Raw genomic sequence first — 27,921 nt, forward strand, 5'->3', positions numbered from 1 at the left:
ATGCCTTTCGTTCAGTTACCAAGAGCTCCTGAGTCCATTTTGCTTTCAGCTTCCTGCTTTAAGCTTTGGGTTTTTCTTTTTATCTTTATCTGATGTTGTTTGTTCTCTTCCAGTTTTTACTGGGTTTTGAATCTTGGTTCAGTTTTGTTTTTTGAACCTGGATTATAGGTTTTTCTCTTACTGAGTCTTGGCCTCTCTTTGTTTTTGAGCGTCAAGACTATAGTTATGTTCACTTTACTTTTGTAATCTTTATTTTCAATATGCGGGCTTTGCCCCAAAAATTCCAAAAAAAAAAAACAATTTTTTAATAAAAAAAATAAAAAATTTTATACTAAACGGCACAAATAAAACCAACTTTAAAATTCATTTTTTTCCTCGTTCAATCTCCTCCATAATTTATTGTGATATTGCCTGCCGGGTCGACACGGGCCACTTTTCCTCCTCTCCTCCCTCAAAATAGGCTGTGGGCTGGGAACACTGGCCCGTTTGCTCCTCGCTTTTTTCTGGAGTAGGCAAGCGAGATCGACCTCTGGCTTGAGGCGGTCAGAGAGCGAGAGCGAGAGCGAGAGCGAGCGGGAAATACTGATAGGTGAGCAGAGTATAGGCGGTGCAGTGCGAGGAGTAGAAGTAGACGGATTCTGGTGATATCTAGCGTACCAGAGCCGCTGATTGAGATAGGTATTGATGCCCTAGCTTCTATTATTTTTGCTTTCACTTTCCTTTCATCCTTCCCTCCTACTCCTGTCTCTTTCCATACCAGGAGGCCTCCGGCCACGGGTCGTCGTCGAGCTTTTACCTTCATCTAGCATCTTCCTTTCCTTCACGGGCTTGTGCGTTCGGAAGCCTTGCCAAATTATTGAACAATTCATTATTTCGGGAAATTTAGTGCGCAACAGACAAATCTTGAATAATTACTTCTCGATTTACAATAATATCACTAGCAAAACTATCAACTCTTATTCTTAAAATTTTTTGAAAGTCCTAATAATTTTGTTGTCGCATGCAAATACATTGATATTAAATTTTAAATTCTGAGATGCTTGTTCTATAAATAATGAAGGTTTCAGTGGTACATGATTAAATCTTAACTAACATTTCATCTCTGTAAGGGAAAATAATTTCTCAGATTAGTTTAAGAAAGAAAGTTTAAATTATTACAGTTAATTTTCAGTCACGTTATACTGAGGAAATTTATCAATCAGTATGTGATTGGCATGTTATAGAGAATATCCAATTTACTGATGCAGTTCTAATGTTTTCTAACTAATTATTTTAATTTAGTCATGCTTTTAATAAATGAATATTTTTGTAGTATTACGTCCTAATTTGAGGAAAATGGTTGTTTAGAGTGAGTTTAGGGGAGATAACTCCTAAACTTATCCGACTAAGAGGTTGCCATAAGCCTTTCTGCAAGTTAATAACATCAACGAGTTTATGTGTGTATAGTTTAGCACTTAAGTTTTGGAACATCATGGAAACCTTTGCTTTTTTGAGCAATTAGTATGTTATTGAGAACTGTGTAGTGGTGTATATTATCATGCCAATTAGGACTTAAGCCCATATTTGTACACGTTTTATTTGAGATTGTTTTTGACATAGACTGTTTGATTTAAGATTTGCGAATACCACGATAATTGGAGCTGAGGGTGATCTGCATACAATCCTTCATCCACTTAAGGCTTGTCGAATTTAATATTATGAGTTTCATTTCTCGTGTATAATCTCTTGTACACATTTTCTATAGATTTGGCTGGCAATATTTGTAGTGAGGCCTTGTTAGTTATTTGCTTTTTTATGTTTTATTCAAAACTGCTATATTGTTTGTTTGATTTTTAAAGCATCTAGTATTCATTGAGCATGTTGTGTGCATCTATTGACCAAAATGCATCTAATTGCTCCACAAGCAACGCAAATGAAATAAAAGTCTTCCCAGTAGCATACCAAAAGAGCCATCCACCATCGAAAAGATATTGCGCCCCAAGGCCATCAAAACACTTAGGGAAGCAATCAAGTTCATGATTCACAAATCTAATAGTGTTAAGAGCTTTGCTACCTAACACTGCTATTTACAAGTCCTAAGCTTTGTATGAGAAAAATGAAGGATTGCGTTAGGTAGTTGATAGTCGATGTAAAACTTGTCGAACATTCATGACTTAAATCATTTAATACATTATGTTAATGTTAGGGTTTTTCTTGGAAGCGACGCATTATTTAGGCTGAATATAGTGAGAAATGTGCAAGGAATGTTGCATCGACACCCAGGTTAGTGTTAAATAAGCAAGAGTTCCCACATCGTGGATAAATGTGGGCAAAGAAGCTTGTCCATGAAACTAGAATTATGATAAGAACTTGAAATATATGTTTTCTTACAAGCAAATTAATAAATTAATAGATAATATGATTCATATGAAGATAAATATTCTATTCATTCAGAAAACTAAGGATGCGTTTGGGACGGTTGCAGCAGTCGGTAAAGTAAGTTGTAAAATTGTTGTACAAAAAAGTTGTTTTCTGAAATTACTGCATAGAAATCAGTATATTTTGTTTGAGGAGTATAACTGTCAAGTTGCTGTGCTGTAACTATATTGAAATAAATTACCTTTATACCCTTATATTTAGATGAAAATAAATTACGTAAATATCAAAATTTTCAAAAAGATTATATGTTAATAAACCAACAATTTTAAATTAAAAATTGTATCAACTTTCATGAAATATTTTATAAATATTAAATATCATAATATAATCTTTTTTTTTATAATGTTTTAGCAGATGAAAACCATTTGTCAAAAGGAGAAACGAAAATTTTGAAGCTTTCGAATAGGAGAAGGGTACATGCATAAAGATTTATGGTTGAATTGTGCCCTAAGGTGATGCAAGCATTGAAAAAAAATATTAAGGACAAAAATCATAACGCCAAAAAGGTCGACATCAAATCTAATATCCAAAACTATATTCAACGAATAAGAAAGAAAATTTTCAATCGTGATAGGAAAAAAAAGCTAGGGAATTGACTGCTTTTTTCTACGTTATCCCGCAGAACTACGGCGAGCATCCGACTGAAATCGTCATCGCCAAGCTTTCCGATGAAGGCGGATCGACTTCCAAGCCGTGGCACGGCGATGGAAACATTTGTCGGAGCACCACCGGAGCTTTGATGAAAGCTGGCGCCTCCACCAGGGAAACACCGACAACTGTTGGACAAAATAGATGAGCATCTCTCCGAAGCTGACTATAGTGACTTCATTCCGATTTGATGTGGCCATCGAAATTGGTTGAAGGGAGAGATGTGGGAGTAGGTAATTAGCGGATCGAGGCAGAAAGGTGAGACAGATTGGCGCAAGCCATCTGGAAAGTTGGGGTCGCTGAAGGTGCCGAAGGGATGAAGGTCACCAATATTTGCATGTGGGGGATTTAGGTAATTTTTCCGCGGAAAGCAGCCTACTGCGAGAGATCGTGAAAGGTCGCGGGAAGCAGCTATATGCCGTGAATTTTTTTCGACGCAGTTCTGCCGCAATGCCCCTAGCGACGATTTAATAGCTTTTTATAAAGCAAAGTAGCAGTGACGCCGTCTCAAACGCACCTAAATAGATTGTAGAGAAGGCTACATATAATGATAATTTAGGATTTAAACTATGGTATTCTAATAGGAGTTGTATTAGAAATGATGTAGATATAATTGCAGATAAGAGTTTGTGGGATAATATTATAAAAATTAATAGAATTATAGATAAAATTAAGTTTTAAAAATCATTATTGATGTTAAGATTATTAATTTTATTAGTGTTTATTATTAAAATTTTGGAATTATTTAGAAGAAGTAATACAAACGAAACCTTTTGAAGAGAGTGTTTGTATTGGGGGAGTTTAAATGGATATGTTGGTAGTGTTGTAAAGGATTTTAAAAGCATTCATGGTGACTATGATTTTGGAGCGATTAATGAAGGTATTAGAATCATATTAGATTATGCTCTAGCTTATTATTTTATAATTTTTAATATCTTATTTAAGAAAAGAGAAGAGTATCTCATTAATTATAATAATATTTTGAGAAATTTGAGCGGCGGTTTAGAAAGTTTAGGAAATGAAGAGAGAGAGAGATAGTATGGGGTGATCAAAAATAGACAACAACAACAAGCCTTTGTCCCACTACGTGGGGTCGGCTACATGAATCCTTTTTCGCCATTGTGTCCGGTTAAAAGTCAAATTCTCATTTAAATCTAATAAAGAAAGATCATTTCTAATATTTTCTAACCAAGTCTTTTTAGGTCTACCTCTACCTTTCTTAACATAAGCCAAATCTAATACCTCAACTTTCCTAACTGGGTCATCGGAAGATGAAAAATATTATTTTTTGAGAGAAAGGCTTGCCAGAGTAGGAGATAGTAGGGTGTGGGAGGGAAAGAAATTTCAGGGATTTGATAGAGAAGGTTCAAAACTGCAGGAACTGACTAAAAGTGGGAAAATAAAATTGACAAGGTTACTGTTAGATATTGTATATTCAATAAGAAGTTGATTGAAAAAAATACTGGACATTGAATCCTCAACTTGTTGATGTTGATTTCTCAAAATATCAGAACTATTGAATACTCAAGGCAGACAATTAGGAAGGCAAAATGCTGGCTGCAGGAAGTTCTGTTTAACTCATCATAAGTAGTGTTTTTTGGCAAAGAATAAGATGCTATTTGTAAAAATAACCTGACAATTTGAAATTTAATCTGCCTCTAAGGCTTATTTCCTGTAATCCTCATGAATCTAAGAAATGTGATAAAAAGTTGCTAATTTATAATGAACCTAAAATATAAATACCTAAAGAAAAATTCCATGTATTTTTAAATCATCAACAATTAGACGGTGGACAATAGATTGTATCACATGTCTTGCTTGATCATATTACACCACTGATCTCAAAGAGCTTTATGTAAGAGATGTTTTGACCGCTGGCTATGGATAAGGAGAACGTCATCCAAAGGTGAAGCGCCTAGTTTCAAAGGCTCTTTATTGTGGAGAAACCTTACTACTTTAGAAACGCTTAAGCTATGCAACTGCTTGCAAGCTTATTGCTATTTTAATTTATCCATAGAGCCAATGACTTGAGGTACCAGTTATACCTCCACTTTTTCTCCAAGTCTTCATTGCCGTGGATTGTACCGTTGGCATATCATAGCATGGAAATTTATGAATTCTTCCTTATATTTGGTTTTTGGCACAGGTGCATGTTTTTCTGTTATAAAGCTGAACTTGGAGTAGCTTTGCGAAGGCAGGATGCTGTAAATTTTCCAAAAAGAGTTTGTTTCCTCATAGGTATATTTGACCCTTTGAAGGTCTTTTTGGTTCAACCATGTTATATGTTTTTTTCCCAAAAAGCATGCTATGAATTTCTTGTCATTCATCCAATTTGGTCGGTAATTTTTCTCCTAGAAAGTTTGGCTTTATAACTCACAGGTTATTAGCTAGCAATGTCTTTTCTTTCATATGATTATATTTCAGCAATATGCCTCGCAAGACAAATTTCAGGCCTGACTATGATGAAGACTACAATGATGACTATGGCGACTATGATGACTATGTTGGTTATGATGACAAAGAGCATGGACTTTCTACAAAAGGTGATGGTTAGCTTCTTAATGCCATTCCATGTTTTGATTTGCTTACGTTATTAAAATATTAAAAGTTTGTTATTCTTCTAGCCTTTTTATTATATCTGCCATTTACATATCTATGATTTCTGGGTTTCTTTGTAGCCAATTCAACATATAGAAGTCGGTTGTTGACATATTGTTAATTCTACTCTAAGGTTTAAGACACATTAAACCAGTCTATCTATTTTCTAAGGGCTTGTTTGACATCGTTTTTAATTTTTATGTTTTTTGAATAGGTGTTTGGCTAATATTTTGTAGTTTTTTTCTGTTTTTGAAATCAAATCAAGTTTAAAAAAAAAAAAAATTCAAGACAACTTTTAGGAGTTTTCATAATATTGTTCATGAACTCTCAACCACATTGTGTTAGCCGACATTGCTGCTGCTAGTGGCCGCACCACTGTTGGTTATCGCTACCTTGTTGCTGATGCCACCATTGGCCACCTTCTTATTGCTGCCACCATCTCCATCTTCTGCCTCCACTACTTGGATGCTGCCACTATTGCCGATTTCCGCCAACACTGCCACTTGTCGTCTTGTTGGTGGCAACCATTGTCAATTATTTCCGCCTTCCAGGTGTGCTGTTTGGCATGTACCATGACTATTGCCACTTTTCACTGCTACTACCACTGCTGGCTGCCTGGCTAGCCGGCACCTCTACCACCCCCACCATAGCCACTGTTGGCCAACTGTCATAGTTTTCACATAACCGACTTATGTGCTATTGAATAAAAATTAAAAGAACCTATAATTAAGCAACCAACATGTTTTTATTTCATATCAAAACATAAACAAAATAAAATAAAAAAACAAAAACAAGATACAATAATAGAAAGTGAGGACAAGAGGCCCCTAAATTAATTGCCCTTGGTGCTGTGTTTTCTGTTTGTGGTTTATTAGATTATGTTGGTTATGGACTTATGGTAAAATGATGTGATTTCAAATGATCTTGAAATTGCTCGATGAACTAGCTACAGCAATTATTGTCATGATGTATGGCAAGCCGAGACTTATCTTTTATAGTTCTTTTTTACTTAATTTCTTTGCTTTTGAACAATCTAATGTTTCCTTTTTGTGAAAACAATTTTAACATTTATTGTATTTTCTTCAGGATAGATGAACCGTGTTTAATACAACTTCCATCTGTTCTTACTGACGTAATTTGTTTGGATCAAAATTAGCCAAGCTTAAAGAGTATACAAATTATAGTTTTTATTCGCCAATGTATTAGCCACTTCTTTTTACTTGAAGATGGTCAATGATTCAAATTTAGCATTTTCTGCTTTTCATTCAAAATTTGGTAAAAGCTGCTTTATTTGTCACAGTTTTTTTTTTAATGTCAAAAAAACAAATCTTTTATGGTCCATAGTAGAAAAACCTTGGAAAAGGCTGCCTTACTTTTCTTATCCGAACAACACTCTCTTGCTTTCTGTCAGCTTTTACTATTATAAAACAGGAAAAGCTGAACCAAATGAAGCCTAATATAATTTTTTTTTTCTTTCGAAGGCATTTCTACTCTACAAATTAGGGGTGTTAATTTTCTTTGCGAGGGTGTGCTCTGCTAGGGTTTCTTGCAAACCCTAGCCGCCTTGGGGCCTCCTTCTTCCCATCCGGAGGCTCGCTCCTTCTGTCTACTCCCCTCCCTTTTTCTTCAAAATATGGCTGCATCCACTGGGGAGATTTCCCCCCACTTTCTTCCAAGAAACCCCTTGGAAACCCATCTTCTATGACTTCTTTCGATCCCAAAACCCTTAACTAGAAAGGGCTTTTGACTGCCGCAACTCCATTCCTAAAGAATTCCCTCTCTTTTGTGCCACCTAAGGATAACACTCTGTTCTTCTTTGATGAGGAGGTATCTTTTGCCTCCAAAGACTTGGGTTTGACTCTTGTTGGCTACTCCATAGGTCGGAGGCTATATTATGAAGCGTTACGTTCGGCTATTTTCAAAACTAGGAAGCTCAAATGTATGCTAACTCTTCTCTCCTTGAGTGAGGATTTCTTCTTTCTTAGGTTCTCCTGTCCCGAAGACTTTGATTTAGCATGGACGGGGGGCTTGGGGAAACCTTTTATCCTCTAAAAATGGTCTTCTTTGTTTCATCCCAAGCGTGAGGAATTTTCCACCACCCCCTTCTGGATTAAGATCTTGGATCTTCATGTTGTCTGTTGGAACCCAGAGGGTATTCCTAAAATGAGTCTTGTAGATACCCCCATTACAATTGTTGCTTTAATAGCGAAAAAATTTAGATTAACATTTGTTCATGTTTGTGTTCATATTGATAAATCTTCCGCACTTCATCTAAGTTTATGTAGTGGGAAATATTTTTAATATGAAGGTTGTTTATGATTGGAAGCCCATTCCATGTTCTGTCGTGGTTCGATTGTTCAACCCCCTAGCCTATGCCCATTAACTGCCAAGAGAAAGGAGCAGGAGTAGAAAGCCTAAGGTGGTTCTACCTTGACTTGTTGTCCCCAAACCCTCCCAACCGGTAGCTTCCACCTCCTCGTATAACCCTAATACATCTAATGGTACCGAGGTCCCTTTTGTCTCAGCTATTGCCCAGTAAATGAAAGCCTTCTCCTCTGTGGTTAAGGTTAAACCTTCACAACATGAACTCTCCCTCTAAGAGTTCTTCACCTCCTGAAACATCTATTATGCCCACGCAGCACAAATCAAACTCGATCAACACCCAAATAAGTTTTAAGCTTTGCAGTTTGAGACTTTGAACTTTGTCGAGCAGTTGGATAACTCTAACCTCCAGCCGCTCCTTCCTAAGTTCTCTAATCAATCAGGTAAATCTACACGAGCCAAAATTGCCAAGAAGGCACCCAACCCCCTCCCAAGTTTTAATGATCTTACCTAATATTGCCTCATGGAATGTTAGATGTTTCAATAGCCTAGAAAAGGTTATTAGTTGCAAGGATCTTGTTCATAATTTGAACATGGATATGCTCTGTATTCTTGAAGCTAAGGTTAATTCTCCAATGGTGAATGACCCGTAGTTCTATGCTAATCATAGGATCTTTATGAATGAAACAAGCTGTAATAACTTTGATATCTCTGGCCCAAGGAGGATTTGCTTAAAATAGAATGCTTCTTGTGTTTCTTTCACTCCAATTTTCTCGTCTAGCCAAATGATTCATAACTCTGTTCTGGTAGGCACTTCCACCTCTTTCGTCATCATTGTGGTTTAGGCTTCTAATTCCTAAGTTAAAAAAATGGTTTCATGGAATGATATCCTCTCTTTGGTGGCTGACATTGCTTCACCTTTGTTGCTAGGTGACTTTAATTGTTGCAGATTTTCTGATGAAAAATATGGGGCAATGTGGTCTCATAGCAAATTGTTGGATTTTAACAATTTAATTTATAGCATTGGAGTTCATGATTTTTCTTCTGTTAGTTACTTCTACATTTGGTTTAACCAAAGAAACAATTCTCCTATTCATATAAACCTAGACAGGGTTTTGGTGAACTGTCATTTGTTGGAGCTTTTTTCTTCTTTTTTTCTACTGTGTTGAAAAACCGAGCTGTTATGATCATTCTCCTCTTGTCTTCTGTTGCAATCATAAGGCCAACAACAAGCATAGATTCATGTTTAAAACTTTATGGTGCAAAAAGCCTAAGTTTTCAAATATGTTTATTTCTATTGTTGTTGCTTTTTTTTTTGGTAGTCCGATTGCTGATCTGTATTCAAAATTGCATAGGCTTAAATGCAGCATAAAGTCTGAACCTTGGGCCTTGTCTAATTCAGTCTCCTCTTCCATTGCTGACCTCCAATACAAACAAGATATGCTCTTGCGATAAATTCAAATTAATCCTCTAGATCAACACCTTAATGACACTTTGAAGATGGTGAACATTCAACTTATGCTCTTGCAACAAATTCAAATTAATCATCTTGATCAACACCTTAATGACACTTTGAAGGAGGTGAACATTCAACTTAATCATAGCCTTTTTTATGAACTTTCTGGATCTCTCAGCGACCTAAGCAAGATGTTTATCCACTGGTGAAGATGACCTAGGTTTTCTCTATTCTAGAATCAGATCCAGGTAGAATAGCAAAATTATCAATGTTATTTCTTGTTCTTCAGGGGTATTTTATGATCCTAAAGATATTTCTGATGCTATTGTTAGTCACTTTAAATTGCTTTTTAACTCCTCTAAGCCGCCTTTAGCTAATTCACTTATTATTCCTATGGGTAGCACCATTTCTTCACACCTTCATTCTACATTGGTTGTTCCTATATCTTATGAGGAAATTAAGAACTGTGTATTCTCTACTCCGGTCTCCTCTACTCCTAGTCCAGACGGTTTTACTTTGAGTTCTTCAAACACACTTGGGATGTTATGGGTCCTTTTTTTTGCTAGGTAGCTAAGCATTACTTTATTTTTGGTTTTATGCCAAGGTGTGCTAAAGCTTCAACATTTATTCTTATCCCTAGAAGCAATCATGCTTCTCATATTTTTGATTATAGGCCCATACCATCATCTCTTTATGTTATGTTTATTAAAAAACAATGGCCAAAATTCTTGCTAATAGAATGCATCACATCATGCCACTTATCATTCGTCCTAACCAGTCTAGATTTATTCATAAAAGAATCTCCTTAAATAACATTTTGCTTGCCTCTTAACTCTTGAGTGAATTCAATTGCACTGCCAAAGGAAAGTTTTACTGTGCTAAGCTTGATATTCATTAGGTGTTTGACGCTGCACTCGAGATTTTCTCTTATTCAAGCTAGCTCAAAAAGGCTTTCCTAATCTTTTCATATCCTAGATTAAAGGTTGTATTGAGGATGTGTTTTTCTCTGTCAGCCTCAATGGTGTGTTGGAAGGATTTCTTAGCTCTATTTCTGGTCTCCGTCAGGGTTGCGCTGTCTAACCTATTAGATGATGAATCTTCAGTTGCTCCTTTTGAAGCCCTGCTGGAGGGAATAATATATCCCACCTTCTTTAGACTGATGATGCGCCTGTCTTTAGGAAAGCTTATCTTCAAAATGCTGAGAGATTAAAGGATATTTGGGAACATTTTGTCCTTTGTTCTGGCCTCTTTATTAATTTTATCGAAAGCTTGGCTATATTTTCCAATGGGTCCACGTCTGCTGTTGATATATGCAAGATTTTGAATATCTCATTTGCTCATAATGCTTTGAAATATCTTGGCCTGCCTATTTATCCTAAAGACTTACCAACTCTGATTTCTAGCCTCTCTTAAATAAATTTTCTGATCTTTTTGTTGGTTGAAAAGCAAAGATGCTCTCTTTTATAGGTAGATTACAAATACTATTTGCAACACTATTTTTTACTAGATTAGAGTACTTTATCTTCCCAAATGTTGTTGCAAATTCATTAGTAAAGTCTTCTCTAAGTTTTTGTTTCATAATGATGCAAATTTGAGAAAAATTAATACTATTTCTTAGAAATTTGTGTGTCGGCCAAAAGTTATATGGGGGTTTGGGGATTCCTGACATAAAATCCTTATATTATGGATTCTGGTGTTCTGTTATTTGGCACATTCTCAATGAGCATTGCCTGCTGTCTCACTGGTTAGGCATAAATACTGCTCTCTTTGGAAAACCCCACCTTATAAAGCTTTCAAGTTTTGAAAGTACATTTGCACTATTACTGGGAATATTAAGAGTAAGATTTCTTTCATCATATATCCCAATATCCCTGTCTCCCTCATTTGGGATCCCTGGTGTGGTGGCAAGGCATTATCTGAGTTGCTTGATATACTACTTGGTCAAATTTCCAATCATACACTGTGGGAGACTTGATTCTCTCTGGCCGCTGGAATTTACCTGAATGTTTTCCTTCCTCTGTAACTTATGTGGTACCTAATCTCAACATTTCTTCTCAGTCGGATTTCTGCCTTTCTTGGGGTGGGGTTCTTTACCCTCCCTTTATGACTTTTTATGTTTAATGTTTAGCTGACTTGTCACATGTAGACTGGAGTGGTTATGCCTAGATGGTTATGATAAAGGGTCTAAAAACTATTGACATGCTCTCTGAGCGCAATATGCAAGTACCTATGACCTGTATTCTTTGCTTTCAAGCTGAGGAGAGCCATAATTACCTCTTTTTGAGTGTGACTTCTTCTATATCATTTCCTCTTTGTTGCCTGATTTAAATAGTTTCTTATTTAGGCCTAACTTACATCAAGTTTTGAATTTTATCTCAACTTTAAATATTGGTAGTCATTATAAAAACCTTTTTTTCCTTGCTATTTATTGCTCTTTATATTACTTATGGAGGGAAATGAACAATAGGAAATTTTCTGGCAACATTAGTTGCTCCTCGACTGTTTGCCTGTCTTATTAAAAATGCTGTTATGGCTAAAATTGCTAAGTGGAGTTCCTCTCATGACATTAAGCATTGTTATTAAGTGAGGTTGATTTTATTGGAGGGTGTTGGCTAGTGTTGGTTCTCTGTTGGCTCGTCGATTCACTTTTTTGTCTTGATTATGATGTTTGGTATCTTTTTGGGTGGGCTGTGGATGATTTTGCAATTACTCTTGCTTATGATTTTTGCTGTCTCTTTAACTTAATGTTCTTCGACTAGTTGAGGTTGATGTCCTGTTTTGATTTTTGTGGCTACTATTTTGAGCTGATCTAGCTTTCAGCTATGATGCTTCTCTATTTAATGGGCTCTTTATGGACGATGATGAATGGTGTATCATTGATTTCGCCCTTTGGGAGGTTGTCTTGGCAACTAGCTTTCATTACTTGGAAGGGCAATCCCTGGCAACCAAGGGTCTATTCTTTCCTATGGAAGTTTTTTTCATGCTAATGTTCTTTAGCCCATTCTGAGTCCATTTTTTGGGTTCTCTTGTTTTTCTTGTATTAACCAGTAGTTGTTTTTGTTTCCTGTTGTTTGGGTTGCAGCTTCTTGTAGTTTTTCTTTTAAACAAGTTGTAGTTGCTACCTCACATGTAACTATTTTTTATTATTGAGATGGGCTCTGCCCCAAAATTTTCTAAAAGAAAACTCTACAAATTAGATTTCTTTGTACCCTAGGAGAATTGATGATGTCATTTTACCCTACTTTTGAGTTTAGTTGTGCCTTGGTCATTTTGTCTTTATCCATCTTTTTCTTGGGTTATGCATCCCTTTTCTGTGTAATTTGAAGTTGTTTATTTTTGTCGTATGATGTGTTGACACTTGACACTCCTCCCTAAGGAGACATGCAATGGCCCAAGTTTGTCAGATGTGGACACATGTTCGACACACCTCTGATATGTGTTATACATGGCAAAGATGTGTCCAATTAAAATATTATTTAAAAAAAGATGTGCATGTCCTAAATGTTTTATTAAAAATTTATTTTTAATTTAGGAGATTGCAAAGTTTTTTCTTTATGAGCAAGAATTAGAAGCAATGATATTTAATGATGATGATATTGAAGGCTAAAGATAAATATATGATGAAGAAACTAATTTATTAATTTCTTTAATGAATAGTTAACTATTGTATCTTAAATCTTGATGTTGTACTAAATAATTTATGCTTATTTTTTGATATCATAGGCTTGACAATTATTTATAGACAATTCAACTTTACAAAGTTAATACTAGAGTTTAACGATTTATTATTACGTTATTATTTTTAATATTTTGCTTATTTAATTACTATGCACTATTTTTAAGATACAAAAATTGTAATGTCGTGTCCAACCTATATACATATCTTATATTTCAATAATTGACATATATCGTCTTTGTGTCGTGTCACGTCCATGTTTGTGCATTCTTGTCTTTGTCAAATATCATGGTTTGCTATTTTATTTGTCGTTTAGGAAAAAAATTTTTTATTGTTGTTTGTCTTAAAATTGTCTTGTTGTTTTAGATAAGGCCTACTAGTTTAAGTACTAAGGATGGGAATCAGTGGGAGGCTCACCTGGATCGTGCCTATCTTTGTGAAATCCCAACCGTTCCTTAACATTGGATCCCACGACGGCTAGGATAAGAATCCGTGGGAGGCTCAACTGAATCACGCAAGTTTCCTTCCATATTTGGGTGGTTGATTTAGGAAGGATTATATTAGGCCAATTATGCATGATTATGTAATTATTTATTAAGATATCTTGTATAGATCTATAAATAGGGATAATTTTGTGCAATAAAATTAAGCCTTTTCCCTCTCCAATTCTCTGAATTTAACATGGTATAAGAGCCTTCATTGTCGTTGTCGGAATTTTGAGTTTTTTTTACTGTCGTGCCTTCATTGTCACTGCCGGAATTTTGAGTTTTTTTACTGTCGTGCCTTCATTATCGACCTTTCCTAGTTGTTGCTATCCTATCTATAACCAACACAATCTTCATTGCTGCCTTGCTTGATATAGCCTTCATTGCTATCCTTTGCCGCCGCAATGTCTGAAGCAAATTCCTCTCAAAGCTTTTGTCCAAATGGAGGACTCTATGGTGCACTAAGGAAGAGGAGATCTCCAAAACATACTACTTTCCTATCGCTTAAATAAGAAGAATTATTTGAAGTGGTCTCAATTTGTGAAGACCTACTTGAAAGGAAAAGGAAAAATGAATCACCTTCTTGGGGTAGGACTAAAAGATCCTAATTTTTGGGCATGGGATGAAGCAGAATCCATGGTCATGTCATGGTTGTAGAATTTCATAACTCTAAAAATTAGCAATACTTTCATGTTCCTATATACTACAAAAGACATGGGATGCCGTCAGATAAATCTTCTCAAAAGCTCGGGATGCTGCACAAATCTTCAAAATTAAAGTTAAGTTAGGGAGCACAAAACAAGGAAGCATGACCATGATTGAATATGCCACTCCTTTAAAGCTTGTGGCAAGAACTTGATTACTACATATGCACAGAGACCAAGAGTCCAAAATATGATGCTATCCTAAAAGCTTCTTTTAGAAAGATATAATGTATGACTTTCTTGTAAGATTAAATACGGAGTTTGACCAAGTTAGAGTTCTGATCCTTGGCAAAGAGGAGACACCCTCATTAAATGAGATCATTTCTTTCATTCGTGCTAACGAAAGCCAACGAGGGGTAATGATGGAACCAATGGTTGCTGAAGGTTTAGCAATTGTGATGGGCGAAGAGGCGTCATGGAAGGAAAGATGTAATGATTCTTCAAAATCTAAAGACAAAAACTCACTTTGGTGCAACTTTTGCAAGAAATCTAAACACACAAAAGTCATGCTGAAAGTTACATGGAATGCCCCTGAGTGTTCCAACCACATCTTAGAAGGTTTGTCTTGGTATTCTTTGATGACATCTTGATATATAGCAGGACAGAGACATAATGCTGGGAACACTTGAAGACAATACTGGAGACCTTGAGGCAGCTTCAATTGCTCTCCAAATGCAAAAAGTGCATGTTTTGGGCTATCATAGATGGAGTATTTAGGACTTGTTGTGTCTAGAGAGGGGGTGTCAGCGGACCAATCCAAGATTCAGGCCATGGTGGACTGGCCTCTTCCTTAGAACTTGAAGGAGTTATGGGAGTTCTTAGGTCTCATCGGTTACTACCGAAAATTTGTGAAGGGATACGACACCATTGTAGGACCCTTGATAGAGCAATTGAAGAATGACAACTTCAAGTGGGGGGAGGAAACAACACGAGCTTTTCAGAAGCTGAAGAAAGCTATGATTGGTATGCCAATACTGACGCTCCCAAATTTTGGGAGATCATTTGTGGTGGAGATAGATGCATCAAGTTAGCTGGTTAGAAGCAACACTCATGCAAAACCAAAGACCTATTGCATATTTCAGTTAGGCGCATATAGCCAGGGCAAAGCTTAAATCAGTGTATGAGCGGGAGCTGATGGTGATTGTCTTGGCGATTCAGAAGTGGTGGTCCTATTTTTTAGGAGATATTTTATAGTCAGGACAGATTAGAGGAGTGACGTATCTGCTGGAGCAGGGGATGGTCGCTGAGGAGCACTAAAGATGGCTATCCAAATTGCTGGGATATGATTTTAAGATCCAGTACCGACCGAGCTTTAGAAAACAAAATAGTAGATGCCTTGTCCTGAAGGGTCGAGGAGCTATAATTGGCAGCCTTATCAGTACTAATGATTTTAGGCTGGGAAGCATTGAGGACAGAGAGTGAGCAGGATGAAGGGTTGAGGAAGATCATGGAAGAGTTGTTAGAAGACTCAGACAGTCACCCCAGATATGTTCTGAGGGGGGACAACTACTCTACCAGGGGAGATATGTACTCCCATGGCACTCAAGTTACATGCCCAAGCTTTTGCAAGAGTGTCATAGAAGTGCAACAGGGGGACACGGAGTTCAAAAGACATACAACCAACTATCTGCTAAGTTATTTTGGGCGGGAATACACTGGGATGTGGAATATATGGTAGCAAGGTGTGATGTGTGCCAGAGGCATAAGTACCTGACTATGGCACCAGGGGGGTTGCTACAACCCTTAGCTTTGCCTGAAAAGGTTTGGGAGGAAGTGACCATAGACTTTATTGAGGGTTTGCCATGCTTGGAGGGATGTTCAGTGATATTGATGGTGGTAGGCCGACTGAGCAAGTATGCCCCTTTTATTTTGCTGAAGCATCATTACACCACTATTTTAGTATTGTTTGTAGTCCCTAAACTTAGGCTCCATATTGTTTGGATTGTTATTGTAGCATGTACACTATGAAAGAATATCTATAAGGTCACTTTATAAGATCATTTGATGCGCTAAAAAAATGTCAATACCATCTGAAGGAAGGAAATACATGAATAATGCCTGTGAATGGACAAAAAGAACAAATAAATAAATAAATATGTATATATATATATATATATATATAGACAAGAAAATAAATGGAGCTGCTTGAGAAACAAGCTAATGCTCATTTTGTTGTTTCTACTTCAGGAAAGACTTCTCAGCAAGACAAGGCATTGAATAAACCTGTGATTTGGTCCTGCTACATTTGCACATATGATAATGAACAAAGTTTTCTGTCTTGTGAAATTTGTGGAGTTCTTCGTGACCCCTCTGTTGCCTCTGGCAAGGCAAGTGATGCAAAAGGTACTTTTTTTTTAGCTTTTATTTTTCATCATAGTGTACTGTCTTTAATAGCTATATCTTGTTGGTGAGCATGCCCTGTCTGTGTACTTAAATGTATATTATTTTTGTTGCTCTTAAAATGTCGTTTCCTGCAGTAGATTGTTTGGACAAATAGGTGCTTGTAATGACCGTGTGCTGATGGAGATGATCACAACCAAAATCAGAGCTTTTTAATTTTCTTATCTGTGAGCCTTCTGAAAGTAAGAGGGAGGGAGGGAGGAGAGGGCAATCATGCTCTTCATATTCAACAACATTATCATCAATATTACAAAGATAAGGGTTACTACGCCATAGCTTACATACCTATGGATAATATTTAAGTGACATAACATGGAATAAAAATGAAACATACAATAATTATGAAATGTGACATGACACAAGGCTTAGCCATCATGTTGTGCTTTGGTTCGCCTTGCTTCTGTAACATACATTTGATGGAATTTTTCTTTACAAGAAAGTTAATTTTATGGAGGAAATTTGGTTCTTTCCAAGATCAAAGATATGCAGGGAGGGCGGTGTTGGTGGTTTGTGGATGCCAGTTAGTATGGCTTTAAAGTTTAAGCCAGATTTATTATATTCTCGCAGGGAAATCTCAAAAGGACCTAACAGTAGAAAGAAATAATCTCGCTGCTTCCCTTTAAGAAATTCTTATCTTAGGAGACTTGCATGCAATGATTGTTTTCTGATATGTACATAAAAAAAACTTTCTCAAAACATGAACACAAAAGGGAAAATAACAATTTCTTGGAGAATCTGTTTTTATGACACAAATTTTTAGGATCATGTTCTTGTGATAAAATATAAGCATGCCATATAAAAGATATCAGTCATGATAAGTAGGATTTTGAAGTGTTGTTCGTGCGGCTAAGTTGCATTTGTCAAATCAAATTGAACCCATCTTGGGTGCCTACCAAACAAAGTTGCAATCTAGAACATTTATATAGATACTTATACATGTTTCCAGGGACTGTATTTCCATTGTAGTTTACTCGAGAAATCTTTGGTCCTTCCCATCCTTTTTTTTTTTCCTGTTGACCTGTCGAATAAAAAAAAAAGAGAGATCGTGCATACCTGTCCTGTGCCGAACCTCGCACGTCGTCGCCATTCCTCCCACGATCGAAGTCGCTTCTCGCCATACCACTACGACCTACTCGCATCGTTAAATAGCGAAGGAAGCGAAGGCCCCGACTGTTCTTCTCCCTCTTCCTCTCGCATGCTACTTCGGCCCTTCGTTGTCGCACAGTTTCCGCTCCTCCAGCGACTTTCCCTTCCTGCGGATCGGACGTTACGACACTTTGGTCAGAAGCAACATTGGAGCTCACTTGCTGTGGAGGAAACTTTCTCTCTATCGGACGCTCCTACAGCCTTCATTGTTGTTCGACTTTGTAGCTTCGACGACTTTCCCGCCGGATCGGAAGTTGCAACATTTTGATCGGACGAAACAAATGGAGTTTGCTGCTTCCACGACTCTCCCTTACGATATTTTGGCGGAAGCGACAAGGGAGCTCGTCGATCGTGAGGGTAACTTTCTCCCTAGCCGAGCACTTCTTCGGCTTCTGTGTAGCCGTTCGACTTCGCTTGTTCGACGACGTTCCTTCCTGTAGGGACAGAAGTTACGACATTTTGATTCAAAGCAACGACGGGATCTCGCCACTATGAAGGTGATTTCTCCCTTCCGAGCGTCTCTTCGACCAAATCCAGTAAATTTAGATTTTAATTAATTATAATAATTATCAATTATATTTAATTATAATTATAATTAATTAATTAACTATAATTAATTAATAATTAGTGATTAATTATTAATTATAATTATTTTGGTTAATTATAATTATTCATTAATTAATTATAATTATAATTAATTTACTTTTTATAATTAATTATTAATTATAGATTATAATTAATTAATTATTATAAATAATAATAATAATAAATGTGCTCCTCCCGCCTCGATCCATGAGCCTCCACCGCCGGTTCATTAGTCGCCAAGGTATAATTTCTAAAACTTAATCCCTCTCTTACCTCGATGTGTGTGTCGAGCCTGTAAACCACATATACACGCTTTTCTTAGCGTAGTAGGAAGGAACCTGGTGCGACACCTACGACGGGGTAGGTGAGCAGCCCTTGAGCCCAAAATATTGTCCTCGATGTGTGTGACGAGCCGGTTAACCACCTATACACGCTTTTCTTAGCGTGGTAGGAGGAAATCCGGTGCAACACATATGCCGAGGCAGGTAAGCCTAATGCACGCTTTTATTAACGTGGCTAGGATAATCTTAAGTATCCATATGCGGCTTTGTACCTGCGGGGAAACAACTATTTTTCTCTTGCAACAGGTACCTGTAGAAGACCCATACACGCTTTTCGTAGTGTGGTGGGGGATGAAGAAAATACGACAGTGGTGTCCTCGTCCGAGGATAACTACCATACACACTTTTCTTAGCGTGGTGGGAATGCCCAGTTTCCCGTAGTTTTTCCCTAAACAGGAGAGACGTCGGGAGGCTGCCGAAATTTCGGTTAAAAGTAAGACTGCATTTGGACATGGTTTGAACTTAAGAGAACAAGAACTTGGACTCAAATGAATAGTGGACTTGAGGACCTGAACTTGAACAAAATCTAAATGACGAATAAAAGGTCAAACCCAAATAAAATAAGATCAAACTAGAGCTAAATTCAAATTAATTTGAACATGCACCTGAACTTGCAAGGACTTCAGAAGATTTTGAACAAGCACTTGAATTCACACTTGAACTCGGACTATACAACATTAAGTGGGACTTGTAAACTCGATGAACTCAAGCTTAAATGAAACTGAACTTGGAATCAAACATATACAAAGAACAAAGCTTGAATCATTTACGAGGGAACTCAAATTACAAGAACATTTGTACAGTCAATAGTGACTCAATGTCGGATGAAATGCATTAATCCTTGCAAATGAATGTGACTAAGATGTGACAAATACAAATGACCGTGAGCTCTTGTAGGAAGGATATTGCAACATCCTCATAACCAACATCGAGGTACAAGCAGCCACACTGCAAAACCTCATTGCACATAAATAAAGAATGTAGTGGACTCTTACAACAGTCTCTACGAGATCAGGTGCATCGTACCTGCAAGAACAACAAATGATTACAGAATGCATGTGTCCTATATGCGCTGTTGAGATCTCCAACACAAGCAACAATGCATGTAGATTGAGATGGCAATACTAGCACTTGATAGTGGAAAACTCGCCCCTACAAACAAGTACAATCATCATACCACCTGAGATTGGTGAAAGGTGAATATGATGCAGGAACAATGGCTTCTCTACGAACACCTCCAGGAAGTCGTAGTGAATACAGCGGGCCCCCGTAAATACACACGAGCCACTTATGGATAGCAATAGTGGGTATATCGTAAGCACAACAAACCACTATGGACACAAGTGTAGATATCGCCTATAACAGTGGTGATTGAGATTCACATGTACGTCGGGTTTGAAGACAACTCAATATACGAAGAAGGATACCTTCTGGTGGAATGGAAGAGGTGTTTGAACAAATTCAAACTAAACTTCATGGTGTTCCAAAATTTCTTCTTGGTCCTATACCTAGGAAGAAAACAGTTTTGGTATCTACAAACATTGGAAATAACAAGTCTACTACACTGAAGATCTTAAAATGAGTTCTTTTCAAAGCAGCGGTCATTGATTTCAAAGTCCAGAAGAACCTCCCCGTGAATGAGAAAAGGGAGTTTACATCAGAACAATGAAATATCTTGTTGCAATCAGGTGATAATGCTACGATTCACTTGTATCCAAAAGCAAAAAATTAATTAGTGCACTACAATCTACCTGCATAAATCAGATAAGTAGTGCACGAGAGTCTACCTGTATAATGCATCAAACAACTCAATCCACAAGTTGCTACAACATGCCACCGGATCCGCAACATTCATACAAGCGGACATAAGACGTTTATAAATATTACAAAAAAATGCCCCTGCACATGCACCGTAATTTATATACACATAGGTACACAAAGGGGTAAGTGTAATCATACACCCACATGGGCCCCGACGAACATGTTATAGGAATACATGTGACGTCTAGGGATGCTGCGCGGGTCGTTAAATTTGAACCTAATCATCCTAAGCAGGTATATAGGAGTCGACAAGGTTCAACAAACAACTATAAAATGCCCCCAAACACCTGCATGGGCCCCGGCGAGCGTGTTGTAGAAACACACGTGACGTCTAGGGATGCTGCGCGGGTTAATAAGTGAATTTAAGTTTGAACCCAATCCTTCTATGCGGATCAATAGGAGTCGACAGGGTTCGAACCATCAAACAAATAGACGGTTGTGGTGACCGGTATATTTATCTTAATACATTCATATAAGTATCTTTACGTATTTGATTGACGACTAGCCTTAATCGAAAGTTATCTCCTATTATCGGGAGAGGTAATTAAATATAGGGGCTTGCGCCTATAAGAAATAAGAACTCAGATCATAAAGTCCTCACAAAATGAGGGCGAAATCTCTGGGTAGTGTCTTATCTACAAACCCATCTGGCTTCCAAAATTTACCCCGGAACTTAATTCTATTAAAACTCCGACCCGAAGAAAAAAAAAAGTAACAAGTGGGCGGCGGCCGGGGCCGAATTTTCGGAGCCCACATTTTCTTGTCCTGAACTTCTGCAATATTTGTAGATAGTTTTAGTAGCTTTTAGATTTGTAACTTTTTGACTTCCTATGCTTCCCTGATTTGACCTTTTAGTGCTACCAAATGAATATGGGCTTTTCTCCCAGAATGGGCGTATGTAGTACTTTCACTTTTGCAAGTAATCTGCAGAAAGTGGATATTCTATATTATTTTTTTAATAATGAATTATTGATTAATACGTAGAAGTTGTCATAAATTGCACCATGCAATGCTGTGATGGGTACGTCTACTCATTTTCTTAGCAGCACACATGTACTTGTTCTATGCCTAATCATTGGAAGAGTTCTAGCTTTTCTGGCTATATAATTATATGAAAAAATTCCTTTACCTTTTAAAATGTTTGCAGTTTTTTTTTTTTTTTTTGAATTTCTAGATAGAATCATAAGGAGAAATTCACAATTTAAGTTGCTAATGTTAGCTTTATTTGCCTGACACTGGTTTCTGTACAAGTTTTTTACCAGTTTATAGCATTTAATTGTCTTTTTTTGGGAAGCATTTTTTTTTCTTTTATGCTTGATTTGTTCTTTGTTAAGGCTAATGTCTTTTAGTTCCTGACTGTACCACACAAAATGGTGGGACCTATTAAACGACTGATCCTGTTTTATGTTGTGAAGCTTTGCATTTACTAGCTGTTACGATTCAACTATTAATTTTTTGCATTCAATTCCTAATTTCTCCGCTACTTTCTCCATGATACAGCACTTGCCAAACCAGTCTTTGGTGCAACTGATGAGAAAAATAGGACAACCAAAGTGAAAATAAATGATAATATTTCAGGTAAACCACCGGCTTCATTATCTAAAGCAATTGAATCATCTCCTAGTGATTCATCTGCCACTTGATATAACCCAAGTCAATTAAATGATTATCTAGCTGCATTATCCGATGAGAGACAAATGGATCATTCTTCAGCCTCGTTTGCTCAAGCAGTGCAACTCAATCAAACCAAGGGAAAGAATTCCAAGTTCAATAAAAACACACTACCAAGTCTAACCAATGATGTAGACTGTTTGAAGATAGAAACAAATGTCATAAGAAAAAAAGAGGATTCACTGGATGATTCTAAACCTGGAACAGAGCTATTACATGACCAAGAGCAAGGAAAGCAGGTTCAGCTGAATCTTGCAATTGTAAGGGAACTACTTAATTCAGCTGGCTAATCTATTACACCTACCCCCTCTCCAACGGCCTCATAATTGTAGTTCTTGAGTATTAAACTTATATTTTAACAATCATCCTAGGTTGGTCATGTTGATTCTGGAAAATCAACATTATCTGGAAGATTATTGCATCTTTTGGGAAGAATATCCAACAAAGAAATGCACAAATACGAAAAGGAAGCTAAAGAAAAGGTATGGTGGCTGTTTTATAATATTGCTCAATTCTCAACATTTGAACGGGAAAAAAATTTGAGCCAGGATATCCTTCTGAAAATTTTTGTTAGGATGGTTCTCAAAGTCTTTGGATTTGTCCCATCCTGACCACTTTTTGCTTAGCGTAAAGTTGGAGATGAGTTCAATAATTTTTCCATTTGGGGATGCCATTATTGTGGTCATGTAATGTTCTTCAAGCATTGGTTTTCTTTCAGTGCAGCAAACACACACTATAACTGTCTTGATAAACCGAATCTTTCATTTTAACCTACCGGAGATGGTTTAATGCGGGTTATCTGACTTTGTTGCATTTCCGTGGTACAATGAATACTACTTTATTTATTGCTACTGTATATACAGGGCAAGGGATCTTTTACTTATGCTTGGGCCATGGACGAGAGCACTGAGGAGCGGGAAAGAGGTGTAACAATGACAGTGGCTGTTGCATATTTTAATTCAAAGAAGTATCGTGTGGTTTTGCTAGACTCCCCTGGCCACAAAGATTTTGTTCCAAATATGATATCTGGTGCAGCACAAGCTGATGCTGCTGTCCTTGTTATTGATGCCTCTGTGGGTTCTTTCGAAGCTGGTATGGAAGGCAGTGGTTTTGGGCAGACGAGAGAGCATGCTCAACTTATGCGGAGTTTTGGTGTTGAACAACTAATAGTAGCTATTAATAAGATGGATCTGGTAGCTTATAAGAAGGAAAGATTTGATTTCATAAAGACGCAGCTTGGATCTTTCTTACGCTCATGTGGTTTCAAGGAATCAAACGTAACTTGGATTCCTCTTAGTGCCATGGCAAATCAGAATTTGGTTACAGCTTCGTCAGATGCTCGTTTATCTTCTTGGTAAGCTTTCAATTCCATAATCTACTTCCATTTTGTATGGCAGGCTAATGGGAATAAGCTCTGGAATTAACCTCTTTTTTTTTCATTAAATCAGCAAAGTGCCATGGCCCTGTTTCAAATGCAATTTCTCGCTTAGAACTGTGCTACTTGTTATCTACTATAGTATTTATGAAAGTAACTTGTATTCTATATAAATCTTCTATATAAAATGACTACGAGAAGATATGCTCATATGATCAATGCAGTTAATAAAATAGTTTTAAAAATGTTATCTAGCACAATAATGTAATGAAATTAACTATGCTATTGCAGTCATATATGCAGCTCATTTTATAGTTTACTAAAACTTTGTTTGATTGATCCATGAAATTTAATTAGGCCATGATCTAATTATCTTGAAAAACTTGAACAACATCAATGGATACAGTGATTTATTAACAATTTTCTAGGTAGTCGTCATCATATTTTAGGCTCACAGAAAATTCAGAGCTCATTAGAGATTTTGCAAGTATACAATTGTGTCCTTTGCTCACGAGCAATCATTTTCTTTAAGAAAGCAGTATTGAGGTCTTAATGGCTACGAGGCCACCGACTTCAAGAAAAATAGTTCTCTTCTAATTTATTGTAGGACGCAAAGATGGTCTGAAAAAGCTGAAGATTAGCTTTGAAAACATGTGTGCACTATACTAAAACTATCATCTTTCCTTCTTTTGTCAACTTGCCTGCACAGTATTTATGCATTTTGGATCATCAACATTATGAACTTGTTATGTGATATAGGATGTCATAGGGTTTAGGATTCTAATGCAAAACTAAAATGAGATGCATAAAATCATGTAACAAGCAAGCGAAATTTACATGAAAAATTAATGATCTTAAAATTATTATTCGCCATTTGACTGAAAACCGAAAACATGAAAATTTGTTCAGACAAAAATTCAATGGATTTCTAGTATAAATTAATGATTAGAAATTTAGTATCAAGAAAGCCTCATAAATGTTTTGAAATTCATGCACTTGATGGGAATTAGATTGTATGAAATTAGACTAAAACAACCATTCTTTTAAATTAACAACAAAACCTTGACGAAAGAAGAAAGTACATAATTCACCAGCAAACAAGTGTCACAGTTGTATAATGAATCTCCCATAATTTTTTGAGTCTCTCACTTGATTAAGTAACTGAATTCCAACGGTAGGAATTAGACATCCAAATAGAAATGATATTCAATCACTAATTGAGTTTTTGATAAACATAGAAAGTTCTCATTAATCAATCATATATAACGTAACAAAGGATACATAAAAGCTTTTGTTTTCTTGGAAGAAATAGTGGATTCGTACTCTATATGCCGCAAGAAATGATAATAAAGAAAAGTTACTGGAAGAAAGGACTTAGAAGTCGTAGGAAATTTTAATGTAGATGAGGGTTCTATGACACTTGAGGAAGAAAGGTGCTGAAATAGAAGGCATACGACGCAATCACGGAAGAAATTTGTCGCACCTTTTTAAGGAAGCGTGATCAATTGATAAGCCTTATGAGGAGAATTGGTAGCCAAATAGAAGAATCAAATTATAGATTCAAGAAGGTTACAAGAGGATTGCAAGGAATCTTCTTGGCAAAAATAGGATGAGAATTCATTTAGGGATTCAGATACAAATGAACTTTTATGATTGGGCATCTCCTAGGCTTATACCTACCATCTTATACTAAAATTGAAAAAACAATAAAAAAATAACATTCAAAGAAAACTTTAACGTTTAGATTGATTGTCCTAAACATAAATATTGTGTTTTTGATGATTGTAAATTTTGAGATTCTCAGAACCATACAATAGTTTTCCTTCTTGTACAATCAAAATTCCAAATTTTCTGTCTCACCTCGCACTACTTTATGCCACTTATTTTGTTTATTCTCCTCCCAACATTCAGTTTGCACCAGCATTTTGGCTAGTTTGCCTTCTAAACAATCATCCCGGAAGTAAAGTTAATTAACTTTTTGTCTTTGCTTCTTTATGGATGTGTTATTAATTAAACATCTTATATCTCATTGCACTTGATTGATATAGTTTTTGAGGTGGAAGATAGATGTGTTCTTTTTATCTTAACTATGACAAATTTAAGCATCTTTTTGTTATGTTAATTAATTATTTCTTTCTTTAGCTTTTAGTGAGATAATTCGTTTGTCAGGTACCGGGGATTGTGTCTTTTAGATGTGATAGACTCGTTACAACCTCCACTACGTGATGTTTCAAAGCCTCTACGTCTTCCTATATGTGATGTCACTAAGTTGCACACACTTGGAATGGTGGCGGTTTCTGGAAAACTGGAGGCTGGAGCTGTTCAAATTGGTTCGAAGGTATCTTGCATCTCTTGAGTCGAATTCCAACTTTATCATTTGTTTTTGGTAGCCAATGCTTGTATATCTTATTCAATTACTGCAAGCAAGCCCCTACTTGTTCCTGCAAGATCCTAATCCTAACACTAAGCAGTGAAAGAATGATAAATTCATCTAAAATTGCATATTTCCATTTTGTTCTGCACATTATTCATTTTTTATTTATTAAAGAAACTTACATCATCCTGTTAGACCGGTCCAGCCGGTCTAGGCGTGACTGGCTTACGCACGAATGAGGCGGACATTATCCGCCTCCTGTTTTAGCCGCACGCACCGCAGGAGCTAACAAAGCATTTTAGGAAGGATTTTTTAGGGATTTGAGAGGGAAATTTGAATATAGGGACCGTTTAGGGATTTCCTTTTGATTTTCCAATTGGTAGAAGATCAGAGTTGTTCCCAAACAAGACACAAAATGCTTCTCATCGTGCTATATGGTTTTGAGGTTATGATACAAACCATTTTTTTTTTCTATTGAAGACCAATGTAATTACAATTGTGAGTAATTATTCCTATCCAAATATTTGTAGGTCTTAGTTATGCCTTCAGGGGAATTTGCTAGTGTTCGATCCATTGAGCGGGATTCTTCTGCTTGCAGCACTGCAAGAGCGGGTGACAATGTGGCTGTCAATTTGCATGGCATAGATCCTATCCACCTAATACCTGGTGGTGTGCTCTGTCACCCAGACTTCCCTGTGGCCGTGGCAGCAAGGCTAGAGCTCAAGATCCTTGTTTTGGACATCAAAATGCCAATCATAATTGGATCTCCAGTAATGATCAGATATTTATTCGCTTCTGTTTCTTGATAGTCTACTCAGACCTGATGACCGGTGTAAATGCAGGTTGAGTTCCACATACACCACGTAAAGGAAGCTGCCAGAGTTGTAAAAATAGTATCCGTTGTGGATCAGAAAACTGGAAAGGTTTCTAAAGGTGCTCCAAGAGTTCTCAAGTCTAAGCAAAATGCCATAGTTGAGGTAACATTAATAAGCCCTCGCCCACATTGCAACTGGTTAGACTGCAATTCTATATTTCAACAAACACTTCATCTGAAAATAATTTGATTGAAATAGCTATTTTTTTACGCCCACGCCCAGATCGCATCCAGATTCAGATATATTCGTAATTGATAAACTAAAGTAATGCAATAACATTGCCATTATCGCGCCTTAAAATGCTTTTTGAAGTGAAGTTTATCTCCTCTTTTTAAGTTTCATAAAGCTTTAAAATGGCTTAAACTACATGAAGAACAAAGAAGGTGAAAACTTATATGGAGAGCTAGAATGTGAATCCCAGACTTTTTTTCATTTAGATTTGAGAGATTATTACGTGCGGTGTCTGGGACGCGCCATGTCATTCGGATGCACCGGGCCCCGGGTGAAGTGACGCGTCTGGATTCGCCTCCAAACGAATCCGGACGCCGCACGTAATAATTTTCCTTTAGATTTTGTTGTCACATTCATCAACTAAATTCTGTCGTTTGTGTTTCGTAATTTCAGGTGGAATTGGATGGCGCTGTTTGCGTTGAAGAATTCACTAAGTGCAAAGCTCTTGGACGGGCATTCTTAAGGTCTTCAGGAAACACAATAGCTGTGGGCATCATTACTCGGATATTTGAGCAGAATGCATAGATTTTTAGGCATGATTAGAAGCCTGTTGAGCTTACAGGGTTCTATTTTTTATACCGAATGAGAATGGCGGACTATGCTGTATAGTATGAGAAGAGAATGCTAAAAAAAAAAAAGAGAAGAGAATGCTGAGAAGTTGAGGCGGTCATCAGTTTTGCTTGCTTTCATAAATTGTTATATTATTATTATCACTATTTTCTTAAGCATTTTAAATTCAAGTGCTTAAGATGTGGAAATTTTTTAAGAAAATTAATCCTCCTTTAAATTCATTTC

At 36.7% G+C, this 27,921-nt stretch overlaps 1 protein-coding gene across 3 annotated transcripts; it reads left to right on the forward strand.

Annotated features, from left to right (window-relative positions):
• Positions 1-446: 446 nt before the first annotated feature.
• LOC110115439 (HBS1-like protein) lies at positions 447-27,921 on the forward strand. Of its 3 annotated transcripts, XM_028700342.1 has the most exons (14): positions 447-678; positions 761-830; positions 5,213-5,304; positions 5,491-5,609; positions 16,495-16,650; positions 22,101-22,178; positions 22,275-22,531; positions 22,643-22,753; positions 23,135-23,625; positions 25,816-25,984; positions 26,364-26,465; positions 26,551-26,790; positions 26,863-26,997; positions 27,520-27,921. In XM_028700342.1, exons 4-14 carry the CDS (start codon positions 5,495-5,497, stop codon positions 27,649-27,651), a joined length of 1,986 nt encoding a protein of 661 aa, XP_028556175.1. In that variant the 5' UTR covers positions 447-678; positions 761-830; positions 5,213-5,304; positions 5,491-5,494; the 3' UTR covers positions 27,652-27,921. The 3 variants fall into 3 exon arrangements, with proteins under 3 accessions (XP_028556175.1, XP_020704320.1, XP_020704321.1); XM_020848661.2 differs by lacking the exon at positions 761-830; XM_020848662.2 differs by lacking the exons at positions 761-830; positions 26,364-26,465 and having other exon boundaries at positions 454-678.

The sequence above is a fragment of the Dendrobium catenatum genome, unplaced genomic scaffold, assembly GCF_001605985.2.
Source record: "Dendrobium catenatum unplaced genomic scaffold, ASM160598v2 fragScaff_scaffold_1483, whole genome shotgun sequence".
Taxonomy (NCBI): Eukaryota; Viridiplantae; Streptophyta; class Magnoliopsida; order Asparagales; family Orchidaceae; genus Dendrobium; species Dendrobium catenatum.